The 19,715-nt window shown below is 36.0% G+C and overlaps 1 protein-coding gene across 6 annotated transcripts in view; it reads right to left on the bottom strand.

Annotated features, from left to right (window-relative positions):
* YTHDC2 (YTH N6-methyladenosine RNA binding protein C2) overlaps positions 1-19,715 on the bottom strand; it is an 83,263-nt gene that overhangs the window by 28,828 nt on the left and 34,720 nt on the right. For all 6 annotated transcript variants that reach the window (XR_003237476.2, XM_026015433.2, XM_072728809.1 and 3 more), the window contains 11 exons: positions 15,899-16,025; positions 15,639-15,704; positions 11,912-12,090; positions 11,568-11,664; positions 11,400-11,487; positions 11,233-11,313; positions 9,102-9,184; positions 5,524-5,629; positions 4,089-4,208; positions 3,505-3,777; positions 145-271 (listed from right to left, as the gene is read on the bottom strand). Coding sequence is in view for 5 of the 6 variants with exons in the window: in XM_026015433.2 (XP_025871218.2) it covers positions 145-271; positions 3,505-3,777; positions 4,089-4,208; positions 5,524-5,629; positions 9,102-9,184; positions 11,233-11,313; positions 11,400-11,487; positions 11,568-11,664; positions 11,912-12,090; positions 15,639-15,704; positions 15,899-16,025 (1,347 nt within the window). In the remaining variant the exon portion in view is untranslated. The remainder of the gene's footprint in view (positions 1-144; positions 272-3,504; positions 3,778-4,088; positions 4,209-5,523; positions 5,630-9,101; positions 9,185-11,232; positions 11,314-11,399; positions 11,488-11,567; positions 11,665-11,911; positions 12,091-15,638; positions 15,705-15,898; positions 16,026-19,715) is intronic.

Raw genomic sequence — 19,715 nt, forward strand, 5'->3', positions numbered from 1 at the left:
AGAAGTTCACGTATACAAGATTTACAACAATGTGAAAATGTCATAAAAATAATATACAATGGCATCAGTTAACACTAAAAATACTATGAGATATAGGTAAGGTACTTTCAGTGGTCTAAGTAAGTTCTTTAGGGAAAACTTTACCTGATGCTCTAAGTTGACCAAGCAACTGAGTTCTCATGCCAATGATTATTTCCATGGTGGCTTGTGAAAGAAAATTCTTTTCACAAAAGGCTCGCTCCCACCCATCACTTCGTGCTTTCTGCCATGCCTACAAAAATATAATTATATAACAAGATACATTTACTAAACACCTTAGTTAGGCAGCAAAATAACTGAAAACCACTACATTAGCTACTCAAGGTCAATTCTCTAATTATTTGATAAAATCTAGAACTTCATTAAAAAAAAAAAAAATACAGAGAACAAATTGGTAGTTGCCAGAGGCAGGGGAAGAGAGGGAGGTGAGATGAGTGAGGAGGGTCAAAAGATAATACAAATTTCCAGTTATAAAATAAGTAAGTCCTGGGGAGATAACTTACAGCATGGTGACCATAATTAACACTGTATTGTATATTTGAAAGTTGTGAGAGCACCTGGGTGGTGCAGTTAAGCATCTGACTTTTAGTTTCAGCTCAGATCACGATCTCAGGGTTGTAAGATCGAACCCTGTGTCAGTTTCCACATTCATTGCAGAGTCTGCTCTCTCTCTCAAAAAAATGAAACAAAAACAAAGACTCTCCCTCTCAAAAAAATGAAAAAACAAAAACAAAACAGAAAAAACCTCTCCTTCTCTGCCTCTTCCCTAGCACAAACACACTCTCTGTCAAATATATAAATTTTTTTTTAATTTGCTAAGAGTGTAGATTTTTTTTAATTTTATTTATTCATTTAAGAGAGAAAGAGAGCACAAAGAGGGGAGGGTAAAGGGAGAAGGTGAGAGAAGCTCAAACAGACTCTGAGTGCAGAGCCTAACTCGAGGCTCAGTCTCACAAGCCTAAGACCCCAACCTGAGCAGAAACCAGGGGTTGGATGCTCAACTGACTGAGCCACCTAGGCACCCCAAGAGTAGATTTTTTGGGGGGTAAACTTTTTCTTTTAATTATGATATCACTAACATTTAACATTATATTCATTTCAGGTATACAAAACAGCGATTCAATATGTAGATATATATATATATTATGAAATGATCATCACAATAAATCTAGTTAACATACCACAAAGTAAATCTTAAAAGTTCTTAGCATAACAGAAAAAAATCTGTAACTATGGGCAGTGATGGATGTTAATTAGACACACTGTGCAGATCATTTCCCAGTATATACAATTATAGTATCTTCATGTTTTATACCTGAAATTAATGTTATATGTCAGTAACAGCTCAATTTTTTAAGTATAAATTTTAAAATCAAATATAAAAAAATCTAAGACTTTATGATTAAACAAAATTTATCATTAATTTATACTCAAATGCTATGAAAGCCACTGAATTTCTAAAATTCCAATAAAAACTAAGTATCCATTAACCTAAATGACCAGCTATGTAAAAATATCTAGCTTTTCAGATGTGTTTGCTAATTTTCTTCCACTGAAGTGTCGGAGGTTTTTAACTAAGCCATCATAACACCATTTATATGTAAGAACTCTGCCACTCCAGTCCTCCAAAAATCACCTCTATATCAACCCTCTTAATTTATCTAAGAATGGGAAATGGGATTTCTAAAAACCATCTATATGAAGTATAAGAAAGGTCCCCTTTGAAAATGACTTTTCTTGCTTTGGAGTATAACCAAAAGACCAAAGCAGTAATTTATCCTCTCTGCTTTTGAAGGAGCTAGGGAAAAGCTAAGAATACATAGGAATCCTACTCCAAATTTCCCTTTATTATCCACTCAACTAATCTACTATAACATATGGTAGCTAATAGACTCAATAGCGCTGCATTATCTATTGTTCAACAATGCTCACAAAACAGCTTGTCATTATTTATTTCAAACTATATACATTGGAAAAATTCTGTAAACCTGGAAGAGTACTTTCTGCAAAACAACATGAAATTTTTAAAAAATGTATAGTCACAGCCTACATTCAAGAGAATTTAAGGATAAATAACATGCCTACCTTTTCTTTTCTTTTTTTTTTTTTTTTCTAAATGGAAACTTTTCTTCCATTATGGACATAATGCTGTGCATTGTTATTATTATTGTTCACTTTTCTAGAGGGCTATAAATGGGGTCTTTCATTTGTTTGGAGTTACCACCTTCTCCTTTTCAATTTGCCATCTCTTTTTTTTTTTTTTAATTTTTTTTTTTTTTTTTTTTTTTTTATGATAGTCACAGAGAGATAGAGAGAGAGGCAGAGACACAGGCAGAGGGAGAAGCAGGCTCCATGCACCGGGAGCCCGACGTGGGATTCGATCCCGGGTCTCCAGGATCGCGACCTGGGCCAAAGGCAGGCGCCAAACCGCCGAGCCACCCAGGGATCCCCCATGCCTACCTTTTCAAGAAATAACATCATCTTGTCCACATATCTGAAATTCTAAATTATGTATCATTTCTTTTCCTAAGAAACCCACTTTCTTTATCTTTTCTTTCCCATGTATCATATTCCTCAATTTCTCACTACTGTTATCTTAAAAAGTTTTAAGTAGGGCAGCCCCAGTGGCATAGCGGTTTAGCGCTGCCTGCAACCCAGGGTGTGATCCTGGAGACCTGGGATCAAGTCCCATGTCAGGCTCCCTACGTGGAGCCTGCTTCTCCCTCTGCCTGTGTCTCTGCTTCTCTCTCTCTGTGTCGCTCATGAATAAATAAAGAAAATCTTTTAAAAAAAACAGTTTTAAGTAGTATTTGGAGTTTACTTTATAAAATTTAGTTCATAGCACAGTGTCTTAAGCACACAAGAAAAAGATATTCTCTAAAAAGAATCAATAGATACTAAATTCAAGATGATTTTCTTCCAAGGTTTGTTCTACACTTTGAATGATATACACTGCTTCTTAACTAAAATTTTAGAAGATTCCCTGCCCAAGATACGATTAAAAAATAAGGAACTTGGGTATTAGAAAATGAATATAAGTAAGTAAACATAAATATATGCATACACATATTCCTACATTGGGGAAAACAGAAAATGAAAGAAAAAAAAGTAGAGACAGTGATAATTCCAACATATTAACAATAGGAAGGTATTTTTCTGAGCTATTAATAAAATGTGACTTTATAATTAAACAAAACTAATGAATCATAGCTCTTTTTTTTTTTTAAGATTCTATTTATTCATAAGAGACACAGAGAGGCAGAGACGCAGGCAGAGGGAGAAGCAGGCTCCATGCAAGGAGCCCGATGCGGGATTCAATCCCAGGATTCCAGGACCACACCCTGGGCCGAAGGCAGGCGCTAAACCACTGAGCCACCCAGGGATCTCTATCATATCCCTTTTTTTAATTTGTTACTTTTGCCCCAGAAACATGTTCAGAAATAAAATGACAGTAATAAACAGTACCTGGAATGCTCTGAGAAGTGCCATGTGGTCACTGAAAGTTCCTGCAGTGAAGCGCTTCCTACACAGCATAGCTGCCCGTTTTTGAGAGGCCTGGGTTGGCAGGACAAAAGGATCTCGATAGGCTAACGTGCAGGCAATTGTGAGGATGGGGTCCAGACACTTTAAAACAACAGCGCACAGGACCATTTTACCAAGATGTGGTTCTACGGGCAAGTCAGCCAAATGATACCCCAGCTCAGTGAGATCTTCCCATGCATCCATTGCATCTATTGTCTAAATAAAACAACACAAAACAGAATTTGACATGACCAAAAACTACGTTTAATCAAATCACATACCTAAAAAACATTAAGAAATAAAAATGTAAGTTTTCCTTTGACACACCTTATAAAAAACATATTTTGCTTCAAATATTTTTTGTAAAAAAGAACTATATCTGTTTTACTATAATTACCATGAGGGTATTATTCAAAGCACATGATTATTTAAGATAATCCTTTTAAGTACAAAATTAGTTAAGATGTATTTTCACTTTGTTTAAATTTCAAGTAAAATAGGTAAAATATAACTATGAAGACACCAACCTTAAGCATTTGTACAGCATTTCTTACAATTAAAGCTGGTGGGGGTTCAGGAGCTTTCATTAGGAAGTCAGCAATAGGACAATTCACTGGGGCTAACAGCTTAGTATGTAAACAAAGTTCCTATAAAGAAGAAGAGCAAATAATTTTGAAATGTTGAAATTTATGTTTTGACTTTCAAAGCAATCACAGAAACAGAGTCCCCAAACAGACTAGCAGAGTCTCTGACTAAAATGAATGTATAAAAAACAAAAACAAAAAAAATATTTTTCAAAAAAAAAAAAATGAACTATAGAGGGATATCTGGGTGGCTCAGTCAGTTAAGCATCTGGATGCTTATGACTGGATTTCAGCTTTGGCCCTGATCTTAGGATCACAAGATTGAGTCCCGCATCAGATCTGCACTCAGCACACAAACTACTTAAGAGTTTTTCTCTCTCTCTCTTTCTCTCTCTCAAATAAAGAAATAAAATCTTTAAAGGTTTGGAAGCCAGCATTTAGCTCAGTACACCAGAGAATCAAATTAATGTATTCCCAGTAGTTTTCACTAGAAACTACAATGTCTGGCTATTCCATGAAGTCAGAAAACGTAAAGCAAAACAATAAAGACCAGGAGGGACGCCTGGGTAGCTTAGTGGTTGAGCATCTGCCTTTGGCTCAGAGCATGGTCCCTGAGTCTTGGTATCAAGTCCCACATCGGGCTCCCCTCCAAGAGCCTGCTTCTCCCTCTGCCTGTGTCTCTACCTTTTTCTGTGTTGCTCATGAATAAATAAATTAAAATCTTAAAAAAAAAAAAAAAAGAGCAGGAAATCTCAGTGGACTCAGTTCCAAACTACCAAGGTTAAATCTCAGCATCTTAAACTGAGATTTTGGTATTATCTTTTGGACCTTAAAGAATTTGTTTTCTAATCCTCAGTAATAATGTGAAAGGTGAACACTATGTGGTTGTCAGATTTCTAAAATGTTGCATTCTTTAAAAAAACAACATATCTATAAACTGTACCATAATTTAAATGCACTCAAGTCATTCTTTAAAATTTTGGAGGCTGGGACGCCTGGGTGGCTCAACAACTGAGCATCTGCCTTTGGCACAGGGAGTGATCCTGGAGTCCCAGAATCAAGTCCTGCATTGGGTTCCCTGCATGGAGCCTGCTTCTCCCTGCCTGTGTCTCTGCCTCTCTCTGTGTCTCTCATGAATAAATAAATAAAATATTTTCATTAATTAATTGATTAATAATTTTAAAAAAATTTGGAGGCTAATGGATTAAACTTTCTTATGTAGAAAAAAATTAAACACATAACCACCTCCCGTCATATACATTTTATAATTTTGTTTTATGAACTGATAATTTAAAAGTCCAACCGGTATTAACTTGAAATGGTCCCTTCTCCTCCCTTACCCTTAAAAATAGTCTTTTAGAGTTTAGTAAATTTCTACCTGCAATGGCATTCTCAAAAGTTCTGGAGTCTGAAATTCCAACATATTCTGGAATCGGAGTCTACTGAACAGCCGGAAACAAATTCCAGGTCTGCATCTCCCTGCCCTAAAAGTGAAATAAAAAATTAAGACTCAAAGAAGGAATAAAGATTAGACCATGGCAACTCTAAAAACAGTGTGCTTTCAGAAACAGAGTAATATAGACCAGTGTCAGGACATTTGTGTGTGAATCCCTACTGTGATGTATGTCCTGAATCATCCCAGAAGGCACTTCATTCATCATTTATAATGATTTATAAAAACTCATTAATGATATCGACCTGATATACCTTCTAGGGTAATAATAAAAGCAAATTTTTACAGTGACATACATTTGAAAGTGAGTCAAAATAATGAAAAAATGCATAGTTATTTATATTTCATCAGCTTTACTAAGCTGACACAGCACTGCACTCAGGCCCGCTGTTCAGAGCTGTGCAAAGTAAGCATTACACAACTCCAACAGAGTGGCATTTCCCATCACCAGAGACTTGTATCATTTTCTGGGAAGTAGCAGAAAAATATAATGAAGAAAAGCAGCTTCTTATTTCCCCCATAGTAACTGTATCAACTAACGGCAAGGATGAATATGCTAAGTGATGGAGATTCAGAAATATCCCTACCTTCACAAATCAGACTGGCAAATATAACTACAACACACTGTGATACAAGTTACAAAATTAGACGCTGGACCACTGCTTCCTTCATCAGTACTTTCCTCACTATCAATCCATCACCTTTCCCTCCTATCCAGTCCTCTGAGACCTTTCTATCCTTCGCCAATCCTTAAATGTTGATGTGCCTGTGAGGTTGGGACCCTGGCCCTCTGCTCCCTACTCTATCTTCTCTTCTAAAGGGATCATAATTATCCTCCTCACTTCAATTTCCATCCACTGAGATCTCTTCATCCTAGCCCTACACCTCTACTTCAGAAGCTTCTTAGCTCCACTTGGATTTTCCAGCCAACACAAACTCAACACAATCAAAATTTCATTCTTCTCCCCAACATAACCACTATTCCCGGGATCCCTGGGTGGCGCAGCGGTTTGGCGCCTGCCTTTGGCCCAGGGCGGGATCCTGGAGACCCGGGATCGAATCCCACGTCGGGCTCCCTGCGTGGAGCCTGCTTCTCCCTCTGCCTGTGTCTCTACCTCTCTCTCTCTCTCTCTCTCTCTCTCTCTCTGTGTGACTATCATAAATAAATAAAAATTTATTAAAAAAAAAAAAACCACTATTCCCATTTTCCCTGATGATGGCACCTCCATCCACAAAAGTTTCTAAGATAGAACTGTATGACATTCTTGACTCTGCACTATTCCTTACCTCTGGCCATATCATCACCAATACTGATCTCTTTAATATCTCCTGAATGAATGATTCACTTTATTTCTACCACCACTATAACAATCCATACTGTCATCTCTCCCTTATTGTAAACACAATTGTTAAAGAATGAGCCTCCTCCTGGGTCTTCTTCCCATTCATTTTGTCTCTACCAATTCATTCTTCAAAGAGCTGAAAGAATACTATCATCATGCCATCCTTGTTTTATTAAGAAAAAGAAGAGAGAGAGAAAGAGAGAGAGAGAGAGAGAGAGAGAGAGAGAACATAAAATGGTCCTTAAGGACCTGACTGCAACTTACTTCTTTCTGCTCATTTTTCACTGTTCTCCCCTAAACTAAATCCCATCCAAACAACTCTGTTGCTCACTCTTGCCTGTAGGCTTTTGTGTATGCCCTGCCTCTGCCATAAAAACCTTTCCACGACACCTGTTTACTTGTATTGATCTCAGATTTTACCCTCACTCCTCTAGAAGCATTATACAACAAATCACATGCTATTAAAACTGCTTACTTTACTGGATTCCAATACAGACTGCACCATTCTTCTCACCTCAAACTTTACTCAAGAGATTACAGCTTATTTATCACTGCATTCCTAACACTTGCACAGTGATTGCTGTCAAAAAATATGTTGAAAAGATGACAAGGAAAACTTCTACAATTTCCGATTTTAATCCCTGATAATATACTATTAACAGCCTATAAATCTACCTAGTGTATCAAGGCACACCCTGTCATAAGAAAACAACTGCTACAGTGACAGCAAGCCCTCCAGAACATTCTATGAAATTATAAATTACAGAAATAATGCATCCACCATCTTCAGCGTATAAGGCACAGTTTTATGGTCAGTATCTGACATTTTCCTATTAGTTAAAATGCAAAAAAAATCAGTCAAATAATTACTGAAAAATATACTTTCTAATCTTCCCTTTTTTTAAAAGAAGAAAAAGTAATGCATGCAGGTACTAAAATAAATAACCAAACTACAAAAAAATAAAATAAAAAGAAAATGAAATCTCCTTCCTTTAATGAGCCCCAAAAATCCTCCTTTTCAGAGTCAACAATTGTTTTTTAATGTTTCTCTCAAATCTGACAATGTATTTCTGCCCTAAATATAAACATACATATCCATACATAGTTAGCAGAAATACTGTAGCTGCATGCTCTACACCTTACTTTTTTCAGTTAACAATATATTCTGAAAACTAATTCCACTTAATTCCACTTAAAATACACGTCTTCCCTTGGTAACAGTTATCTAGTATACCACTGTGTGGCTATAGCATAATTTATTTAACTGCAATACTTCCAGACTTTTCACTATTACAAACAGTGAGTGCTGTAGAAAACATTCTTAAACACATCTCTGCACACATGCACAAGTATACTCAAGATAAATTATGAGAAGTGGAATCCACTGGCAAAGGGTAGATCTTGGACAGTTTCAAACTATCCTCTGAAAAAGTCACAGCAATTTGCACTCCCATCAGCAAACTATGAAAGCTTACTGGCCCAACTTTTGTCAACTCTATTCTAGTACTATTAAACATTTTCATCAATGCCAATCTGGTGATAAGCAAAAAATATTACCTCATTAATTTGCACTTATTTTGGCATATATGAGGTGGTATATGTGAAGTTAACGTATTGGTCTTAGAACATAAAGACTCCTAACTCTGGGAAACGAACTAGGGGTGATGGAAGGGGAGGAGGGCAGGGGGTGGGGGTGAATGGGTGACGGGCACTGAGGGGGGCACTTGACGGGATGAGCACTGGGTGTTATTCTGTATGTTGGTAACTTGAACACCAATAAAAATAAATTTATTATTTTAAAAAATGTATTGGTCTTTATGAACTGACTTTAAAGAGTTTTTTTTACATAAAACAGAAATTAGCCTTTTGTCCTATATTGCAAATGTTTAAAAGATTTTCATTTTCATTTTGTTTTTTAAGTTTCTTACATCTTCTGAAGTTACACTATAGTAGTCAAAAATGTTTAACATAAACTTAATTCAACTTTCAAAAAAAGTATTAAAATGGCTCGACTTGTAAAAATGGTATAAGAATTAAGACTAATATGAAAATTTTAACATCTTACAGAATGTGGAATATATGTTAAATATGTAATACATTTCAAAATGATTCCATCTTACAAGCAATTGAGTGAATAAATGTACATTAAATATACATTACCTGCCTTTTCGTTGTACAGCACTAGCTTTGGAAATCCACACCATTTTTAACATTGTAACAAAATTCAGTGCATCAAAGGATTTCTGTAACATTTAAGTTATCAACATGGTAAGACTTTTATAAAAGGTGCTTAATAAGAAATAGCAAGAAATATTATGAATATGTTTTGACATTCCAAGTTTAATTTAAGCCTCTCCCAATCAGATAATTAGGACAGGTACTAATTAGGACTAGGTACTAATTTAAAAAAAAAAAAAATCCAGATCTCTGGTTACAAACATTCTGAGAAAAAAGAATGAAAAATAAACTCAGAAGAGCTGCAAAAACTTCCTTGTTCCATGTCCTGCTATTTGTTTCTCTCTGCTACACTTGGATAATAGTAGTCAGTACTCATAGACATCAAGACTAAAGAAATCTGATCCATTCTCCTAAGGTCATTTCCTATCAAATTTCTATCACCACAAGGAATGGGAGTGATCAGGGAGACAGGTTCTAAAAGTGTGCCAGGATGCTGACCTGGAGGAATACGGATAACAGTAATCACTGAACCAATCCTATTCCCAAAGTGAAATTTTTTTAATCCTTTCATCTACCCCCTGAGCTGCTAATGCTGTTAGCCTATCCAGAATGTTATAAAAGAGAAAGTAAGAAAGAACCATAATTATCCACATATCTCCTCAAACAATCTAAAGCCAAAATTAGAGTTGGTAAATTGAACACCAATAAAAATTAATTAAAAAAAAAAAAAAAGAAAATATATGTGCATCCCTAAAAAAAAAAAAATAAAAATAAAAATAAAGCCAAAATTAGAGAAATCTTTTAAAAGGATGCATTCTGGGCTGTCCGGGTGGCTCAGCAGTTTAGCACCACCTTCAGCCCAGGGCCTGATCCTAGAGACCCGGGATCAAGTCCCACGTCAGGCTCCCTGTGTGGAGCCTGCTTCTCCCTCTGCCTGTGTCTCTGCTGCTACTCTCTCTCTCTCTCTCTCTCTCTCTCTCTCTGTGTGTGTGTGTGTGTGTGTCTCATGAATAAATAAATAAAATCTTTAAAAAGATAATAATATAAAAGGATGCATTCCTAACCAGAATATATACTTAATCATTCAGTGACTTATACTCTCCCTTTCATAAAACAACTATTTAGAGCAAATACAAATGTATTTCTCATTATAGTTTAATTATGGGATTTTTAGAAAAGATGCTACTTATGTAGTTTTAAGTGTCACATTTGTTAATTTTGTATTTAAAATAACTTCTGACTCTACCATCATTTTCTAAACCATGATTTACTAAAAATTCCATTGAAAACATCATAAAGCAATTAACAATTTTTTTCACATTAAAACATGATCATTTCCATCCACTAGAACCAACATCATTTGCTTTCCTTGAAAATCGACCACCTCTATCACTATCAACTCTTTCAGTGAAAGGATCTGCCAAAGTGAAGGGTATCGAGAATTGCTGAGCATTCCAATGCTAAAGGAAAATAAATGCTTTTATTTATATCAGGATTGGCAGTAAATATTTTAGCCTTTGTAGAGGGTCTCTGTTGCAAATATTCCAATCTGCCACTGCCATGTGAAAGCAGCCATAGACAATAGGAAAGAGTGAACATAATACTGTTCCAGTGAAATTTATGTTTATAAAAGCAGGTACTGGGCCATGTGGCTGCTAACCGTTAATTTGATAATCTCTGGTTTTGATTGCTAATGCTGTCTCAGTACGGTTCTCTTGGAAGAAATATCTTTTGAATACCTACTACACCTGGAGCACTGGAGATTAACACTGAACAAGAGGTCATGGTCCATGCCCACATGTAGAAGGAAAGAAGGAAAGCATATAAAACATGTAATCAAATTCCCACACTGTGCATAAAATGTTCACAGTATAAGTAGCCAATCCTTTACTTTCTTCCTAATATTTAATTTGTATAATTAATTACAATGACTAGATCCTATATTCTGAACTGCTTAAGCTAAAATATTCACTTTAGAGAAATCAACAATTACTGTTATATTCATGCAGAATCAGAAATTTTCCCACTGAAGTGAATTCTGCTTATAAAAGCACTTATTAGAATGTACCTTAACCTTCTTCATTTAAACAAAATATAACTTATCCATACATACCTCTTTCACTTTACCAGAATCAATAACAAAGACAACATCATTGACTGTGATGCTGGTTTCAGCAATATTGGTGGAAAGGATCTGCAAGGGGATGTTACATTATAGTTAATATGAAAACAGGACCAATGACTAATGAAATGGACAAAAGAAGATTTTATGAAGCTTACTATTTTTCGAACACCGGCAGGTGGGTTTTTTAATACTTTCTTTTGATCAGATGTTTGCATATTTGAATGAAGCATAAAGACTTGATATCTGTTGACAATTGAAAGGGAAAATACACTATGGTACCTATCTGTTACTTAAAATAACAAATACAGGGCTTTACCCATTACCTATGTGTGTTGTCAGCAAATCGTTTATCATCAAACAGGATGCGATCCCTCAATCCAACAATTTCATCATATCCAGGTAGGAAAATTAATATTGCACCTTGGAGAAGAACAATTTTTTTTAATATTAAGTCTCTGGTTTTACAAATCAGAACCAATCAACAGAACTAGCTATACTGAACTCTATCATGTGTTTTCAAATACTAGTAAACTAATATTTATGACACATAAGAGATGATTTATTCAATACTGCCAGTGGAATTCTGAAAAATCTGTACACGTAAAATATTAATTTTGAATTGAAATATACATTGTTGTTCCAGTTGTTTCAGACAGTACTTACTTACCAGCATCGCAACCATGGCAGATATTGTATAGAAGGTGCATGATCAAATCCAAGTCTACTTTTTCATCATCAAAACTATGATGATATGCTTTCAGGAGCTCTCTGTCTTCTGCACTGAGGTCACTTCCGTTTGTGTGAACCAGAGAACTTTCATCTAGATTTCCAAATTCCAGTGAAGCACTTAAAAAAGAAAAGAAAAGATCAATTCAATTTTCATCAAAAAGAGTAATCCTTTAGGGACGCCTGGGTGGCTCAGTGGTTGAGTGTCTGCCTTCAGCTGAGGGTGTGATCCTGGGTCTGGGGATCAAGTGCTGCATTGGGCTCCTTGTGAGGAGCCTGCTTCTCCTTCTGCTTATGTCTCTGCCTCTCTCTCTGTGTTTCTCAAGAAAAAATAAAATCTTATAAAAGAAAAAAAAGAATAATCCTTTAAGGCCAATGATTCCCATGATGTCCTTCAAATTTAGAATACGCCCTAAGGAGGGTAAGTGGCACTTAATGCCTTAGCTACAATTCATATTTTGGTTTACAGTACTATATTCAAAGTAAAATCTGTCAATAAGTGCTTTTTGAAAACACAATCCAAAGTCATTTCTCCAAAGAAAATATACAAATGGCCAATAAGCACATTGAAAAGATGTTCAACATCATTACTCATCAGAGAAATGAAAATCAAAACCACAATGAGAGGGATGTCTGGGTGGCTCAGTGGTTTGGCATCTGCCTTCGGCTCAGGGTGTGATCCTGGAGTCCGGGGATCGAGTCCCGTATTGGGCTCCCTGCATGGAGCCTGCTTCTCCCTCTGCCTATGTCTCTGCCTCTCTCTCTCTCTCTCTGTCTCTCATGAATAAATAAATAAAATCTTAGGAAAAAATGAGAAAGACTTCACACCCATTAGGATGACTATAATCAAAAGACAAAGGATAGTGTGTTAAAGAGGGTGTGGAAAAATTCTAACCATCATACACTGTTAGTGAGAACATAAAATGGTGAAGCCACTTTGAAAAACAATGTGACAGTTCCTCAAAATGTTAAACAGTGTTACAAGATGCCCCAGCAATTCCACTCCTAGATATATAAACTGATGTACACAAATGTTCATACCATTATTCCTTACAGCCAAAAAGTAGAAACCACCCAAATGTTTATCAACTAAAGAATGGTTAATCAAAATAACATATGTAAGTAGTGTTAATACACAAATGGTTTTATAGAAGTTACAACAAAAACCTCTCTCCATATCCAGCCACACTGCCTAGGAACTTTTCCAATCCTTTTAGCCATTTCTTTTGGTATTTGTGGCCATATTTCCAAGCAACATGCATCTACTGCCATTTACTGATTTAATAACTTCGTCATTCTCTGTGAAACTCTATTAATGAAAACTTTGGTTACCACCTCCACTCCCAGATACTTTCCATCCACACAGGTCCATACAATTTTTATTATATCTTCATTTGACCTTTATTATTTGTCACTACATAAACATTACTTACCACTGAGCCAAAGCCCAAGAGCAAACTATGATTACATCTCCCTTCTTTTTTTTCTTCTTTTTGGTTTTCCTCAGGTAATTACTATCTAATTTTGATTTGCTTAGTTTTCCATGTACTTACCGCTAATTCTTCCCAAAGTCTCCAACAGATTCATAAATCCTATTTACTATGGTCAGAAACATCAGGTGATCCTCCCCCTACCCCTGTCCCCATCTGGGGCTCAGGGCCCTCCCCTGCCTAGAGCTCTCTTAGGACACATGGCCTAGCGGGCAGCTATCAGAGTCACATTGCTCTGGGCTGGCACACTGAGCATTTCTTTCACGACCCCCTATGCGGGGTTGCTGTTTTCCTGTTTTAATTTACTTCCTCAATTTTGTGGAACACATTCTCTAAAGCCTCCTGGTAAACGATATATAGGAAATAAATGTCTTTTTTCTATAATTTTCTATCTCTTGCCCTTTTTTCTACTTTGTGAGCAAATTTCTCAACTTTATCTTGACACTTTCCTGAATTTTTTTTGTTATCATATCTTTAATTTGTAAGAGCTTTTTCTTATTTATTCAGTCTCTCAAAAAATATTCACTGAATATCTACTACATCCAGGCACTTCCTCTGAACAAAAGCAACAAGGAGCTTCGGGTGGAGCAAAGAGAGAGATACTAAACCAATGAATATAGTAAATAAGTATATAATTAATCAGAGGGTGGCAGGCCCTACAGACAAGAGAAAAAATATAATAGATCGACAGCAAAAGGAGGTACACGACACCCCCAAGATAAATTTAGGTAGCCCTCATTGAAGATAAAATTTGAACAAAGAGAAGTGTTTTGTTCCTGTTTTATAACACATTGTTTCTGTTTTATGAATATTTTCTATTAGTTTTTGAAGTTCTCTTCTGGTTATCGATGCTTAGTCTATCCAAATTCTAGGTTTTTTGTTGCTATCGTTGTTTGTTTGATTGTGGGTGCTTTTTCCCCTCAACGATGCCTGGTGGCCAATCCTGAGCAGTTTGTTCATCTTTAAAAAGAATGCACAAAAAATTTCCATGTGCACAGGTGAGGACTGTTGGGCTATCTGGCTTAAAAAGATGGTCATTTCACAGAAGGAATACCAAATCTTCTATAATTCTAATTCTTTTCCCTAGGCTTGGTCTATTTTCCCAAAAAAGAATTCTCACATTTTCTGCAGAAGAACAAAAGCTTCAAACAGGAAAAGATGACAGGGACAGCAAAAGAAGGGAGTGGATGATATCTCAACCTTCAGTCTGTAAGAAGACTTTTCTGTTTGATGCCCCACTCCTACTCTCCCACCATGCCTGGTAACCCCAAGTCCAAAGCTTCCAGGGCTTAATTATTTAATAAATTTCCCACTTCCTGCCAAGGTGGGGAAAGGATATCATCTGATGGCAGGGGAGGTGGGAATCTAGAACTTTAAGTGATCCTCAAAGAGAATTTCAATCAATGCTGGGTTGGGGGACGCCTGGATGGCTCAGCCGTTGAGCGTCTGCCTTCAACTCAGGGTGTGATCCCGGAGTTCCGGGATTGAGTCCCACATCGGGCTCCCTGTGAGGAAGCCTGCTTCTCTTTCTGCCTATATCTCTGCCTTCTCTCTGTGTCTCTCATGAATAAATTTTAAAAATCTTAAAAAAAAAAATGCTTGGGTGAGTTTGGGGTTTTTGGTTTTTTGGGTTTTTTTTTTTCTTTTTTGGCTCTTTCACTGTCCTTCAGAAGTAGTTAAATGAGCCTCTAAGAACCTAAAATGAGTTTGTTTCTCATTGGCATTCCCTCCATAGGCACTGTTTTCTTAGCTCGGCTAAGTCAAACACTACTGATCCATTAGCCTTCTATTACCCAAAATTTATTCGTTATCTTCTATCAGTTGCTATGTCCTCTTCCAATCTCTTTGACTTGGTTAGCTTGCACAGTTTATATTTCTTCCTTACCAATTTAATGAGGTTTGGGAAAATGCAAAAATAAATTACGTGATGCATCTACCGTGTTTAACTGAAAACCCCCTCCTGTTTTTCGCAATAAAGTATTATAGCACAGTGGATCTTATTGGCCCCCTACCGAAAAAAAAAAAATTTTCAGACAAAAATCTCGTAGAATTCAAAAAAAGGAAAAAGAAAACCTCTGGATAAGAAACTAGAGACTACCTTGTTATAGTCTATAATTTACATGGCTATAAGCTTTTAAAAAAGAAGTTAGGGTTAATTAGCACAGTATAAAGTTTTACCTGTAAGATTCTAGAAGATCCACAATTTCAGTCTGTCCAAAGTGTTTAGCCCAATCTAAAGCCATCCTGCCAAAATTCAAAGAGATCAAATTTAAAGAAATTATGCTCTCAAAATTATAAAATTAGTCAAATTATTCATTCAGTTAAAGATAACCCAGCAATTATTATACAATAGCTTTTAATATAAAGACAAACATAAGAAAAAATGATATGTGTAGGTATACAAAGATACACAAAGAACAGATGTAGTTTTAAATTACCAGCCATTTGATGCTTTACTATGAACGTTGGCTCCCATACTAATTAACTGCTCTACTTGACTTGAAAAACCTCGTCCTGCAGCAACCATCAGAGCTGTTGCACTGGTTTCACTATGCCTGTAATCAACTAAAGCAAGGAAAAGATAAAGATAGGTCATATTTCCAAAATGTTTTCATCCATTTTAATTTCTTTTTAATTTAAATGAAAGAACTGAGTGTAAAGAATTAACCTAAGATTTGCTCCTTCACCCAACTATATGATAATAGTATTACATAATCCTTGCCTCAGACCATCACAGGAGATCTGTTATTAATATGCTTTTAGCATAAACAGAATGGAATAGGAGCTATCATTTGGAAGATAGGAGAAGGAAAGATAGTTGTTCAGCTGTCTTAAGCTCACCACGACAATTAAAACAGAAGAAGAAAGCTAGTAACTTGCAGAACCCTTAAATAATCTTCCTAAGCCTAGATATTGTTTTGATAAATGAATGACAAGATATAATTAAAGAATTAAAAAGTTAATGTTCATCAGTAACTGGTAATGAATGCTTAAAAGTGCAAATGCAAAGTTCAAGACCACTTTTTTTGTTCTTTTGTTTTGCTTTTATTCCCCCATCATTCCAGACTGTTACTTTCTGAGATGCTTAACAGAAATAATATTGGCAGAAAGTTTACTTCCCATAAAAGCCCTCCATGAGAAAAATAATTAAAGTTCCATTGAATTTAATTTCCTTCCTAAAATATATTTCTCAAGAAATGAAATATAATTACTTAGCACTAGTTTGCTTAAATTATAAAATTGGTGATTTCAAAAAGAAATCATCACTAAAATAAAAACCTCTGCAGTAAAATTTAAGATAATTGCAAATGGGAAATTGCAGTTTTCCATAGATAGTCAATTATCCTCATTGTTTAAAACACAGTAACCATTATTAATATAAGTCAATGGTTCTTATGGGGAAGAGGACTTAGGATTATCTCAGGCTTATTTCTGAAAGCACAGAGCCATGACTCACTCCTAGATTCAGAGTCAGAAGGTCTGGGATGGCCAAGCACACATATTTTTAAAAAGGTCTGAAAAGATTATGACCTGTACTCACTATATGAGAATTACTGCTTCAACTGAATATTCAGTTGATGACCTTGGAGAACAGAACCAAAATGTGTATGTATATTTTGAGCTACATATGGTGGGTATGACTACATGTGGGTGTTTTAAAACAACCAATAATTTGGATGCCTCAGTAGTTTGGTTCATCAGCCTTTGGTTCAGGTCATGATCCTAGGGTCCTGGGACGGAGACCCAAATCAGGCTCCCTGCTCCATGGAGAGGAACTCCTCTCCCTCTGCCTGTCGCTCCCCCTACTTGTATTTGCTTGCATAGCTCTCTCTCCCTCTAAAAAAACAAATATATAAATATATATATATAGGAATATATATACATAAATATATATAATATATATAAATATATATAAAATATATATATAATAAAATAAAAAAACAAGTAAATAAATCTTTTTTTAATTCAATAATTCTTTACTACTCCTCCCTTCAAGAAGTGGAGTCTAATTCCCTTCTCTTTGAGTATGAGCTACACTAAGTAACTCACTCTAAAAGGTACCTACAGCCTCCTGCTTGCTTCTTCTCCTTCTCTTTTGAATCACTCACTCTAAAAAAAGCCAGCTGCCACATCCTGGGAAGAAGACAGCCAGCCCTTCTTATGAAGAGGTCCAGAGGGCAAGAAGTGAGGCCTTCAGCCAAAAGGAGGAATGACCTTAAGCCTCTTGCCAACAGCCACACGAGTGAGCCTTCGTGAAAGCAGATCCCCCAGCTCCAGTGAACCTTCAGATGATGAAAGGCCCTGACACAGCTTCATTACTACTTTATAAGTCACTAGATGCCAGAACCACTGAGTTATGCCACTCTCAGATTCTTGCTTCTCAGAAACAACATGAGGTAATAAATACTTTAGGTGCTAAGTTTGGGAATCATTTGTTATGCAGGAATAGATAGCAGGACAGTAAGCATGACAAAAGATGACTAAGTCTCACTAATTACCACCTGCTTCCACAGGATCATATGGAGAAACTGATGGCATTAAAAAGAAACCTACTAAGCCAAAGGTAACCTAGATTACATGAAGTATTTTCAACTCTGGTGCCAATTAAGAGTTGAGAGGTTAGAAGAGAAACAAAAAGACAAGAAGTCAGTAACTGTTCAAAGAGCTACCACAACATTTTCATTTACTTCACATAGCTTAAGACATTAGAGGACTGCACTCTAGAAAATGTCCAGTGAAACTTTTATAAAGATGAGGGACCCAAGGGCACTTGACTGGTATGTGACTCGGTGGAGTATGTGACTCCTGATCATGGGGTTGTGAGTTTGAGCCCCATACTGGGTGCAGAAATTATAAAATATTTTTAAAAATTAAAAAAAAAGATGAGGGGCCTGGATCCATAGGATGATGACATCAAAGTAATAGCCTAGCATTACACTAAAGAAATATCTAGGAAGGTCAAGAATAATACATTAATGTTTCATAAATATTTTAAAGCAACCAACATGCTTCAGAGTTCAAATTTCCTAACTTTTAGTTAAGATTGCTAAGTTTTTTTTCTTTGGGAAGAAAAAAAGACTGCTAGAAAACTGCAGATGAACAAATGTCCACATTTCCAAAATACAAAAAATTACTTTTTAAAATACAGATAATTTTTCAATGACTGATAAGCTGAAATAAGAAGTAAATCAACAGAAACAAAAATACATTTGCAAAGAACATGACGCCAAAAGAGCTTTGCTTGTTTACTTAAGAGGTTTGTTATATTAGTAGATGTATGAACCACCTGAACAACCACACCCAAATACTGACCTAAAGCATCCTCTAGGGTACAAAGCACTTGGTCATTGACCCAGGCCTCTTGAGTTCATGAACTGAGAAAGTTTATTAATATATTAGGTAACAATTAAAACTGGAAAAAAAGTTATTAAGAAAAAGCAAAGGGACAAATCTAATTATGAGATTTAAAAGGAATAAATAGAAAATCTTAAAATCAAAAAAAAATCAGAACAAGTAAATGATAGGGGGGATTCATTTAATAAAATCACATATTAAAAAAAAAAAACTAGAAGTTTCAAAGGCAATATGACTCAATAAGACAATATGATTGGCAAAGAGCTGTACTGACCATAAGCTGAATTAATGTAGATAAAGAGTAGAGGTTTTTTAGGCTGATTGAACTACTGTACCTGAAGCTAGTAGCTAAGATTAACATTCAGGATTGGACAGCATCCTTTTTAAAAGGGACAAACTCAACATAATCAGAGAAGGCAGACAAGGGCAGAAGGACAAAATAGCATCTTACATTACAAACAGCTGAAGTCAGGTCTGGTCAGCCCAGAAAACAAAGAAAGCAGGAACACTATCTTCATACTTGAAGGTCTGTCAGGTATAAACGGATACTAAATCTCTCATTATCACCGCAAAGATAGAAAAGGGTAGAAGCTATACAGACAGATTTCACTTCACTCCTCATAACATATAAAATAAATTAACAATTAGAGGGCGCCTTGGTGGCTCAGTCAGTTAAGTGCCTTCAGCTCAGGTCATGATCCCAGGGTCTTGGGTTCAAGCCCCACATCCCTGCCCAGCAGGGAGCCTGCTTCTCCCTCTCCATCTGCCTGCTGCTCCCTCTGCTGGTGCTTTCTCTCTCTCTCTCTCTCTCTCTCTCTCTCTCTCAAATAAGTAAGTTTTTAAAAATCTTTTTAAAAATTAACAATTAGGGCAGCCTGGGTGGCTCAGCGGTTTAGCCCC

The sequence above is a fragment of the Vulpes vulpes genome, chromosome 12 (assembly GCF_048418805.1).
Source record: "Vulpes vulpes isolate BD-2025 chromosome 12, VulVul3, whole genome shotgun sequence".
In the NCBI taxonomy this organism is placed as follows: Eukaryota; Metazoa; Chordata; class Mammalia; order Carnivora; family Canidae; genus Vulpes; species Vulpes vulpes.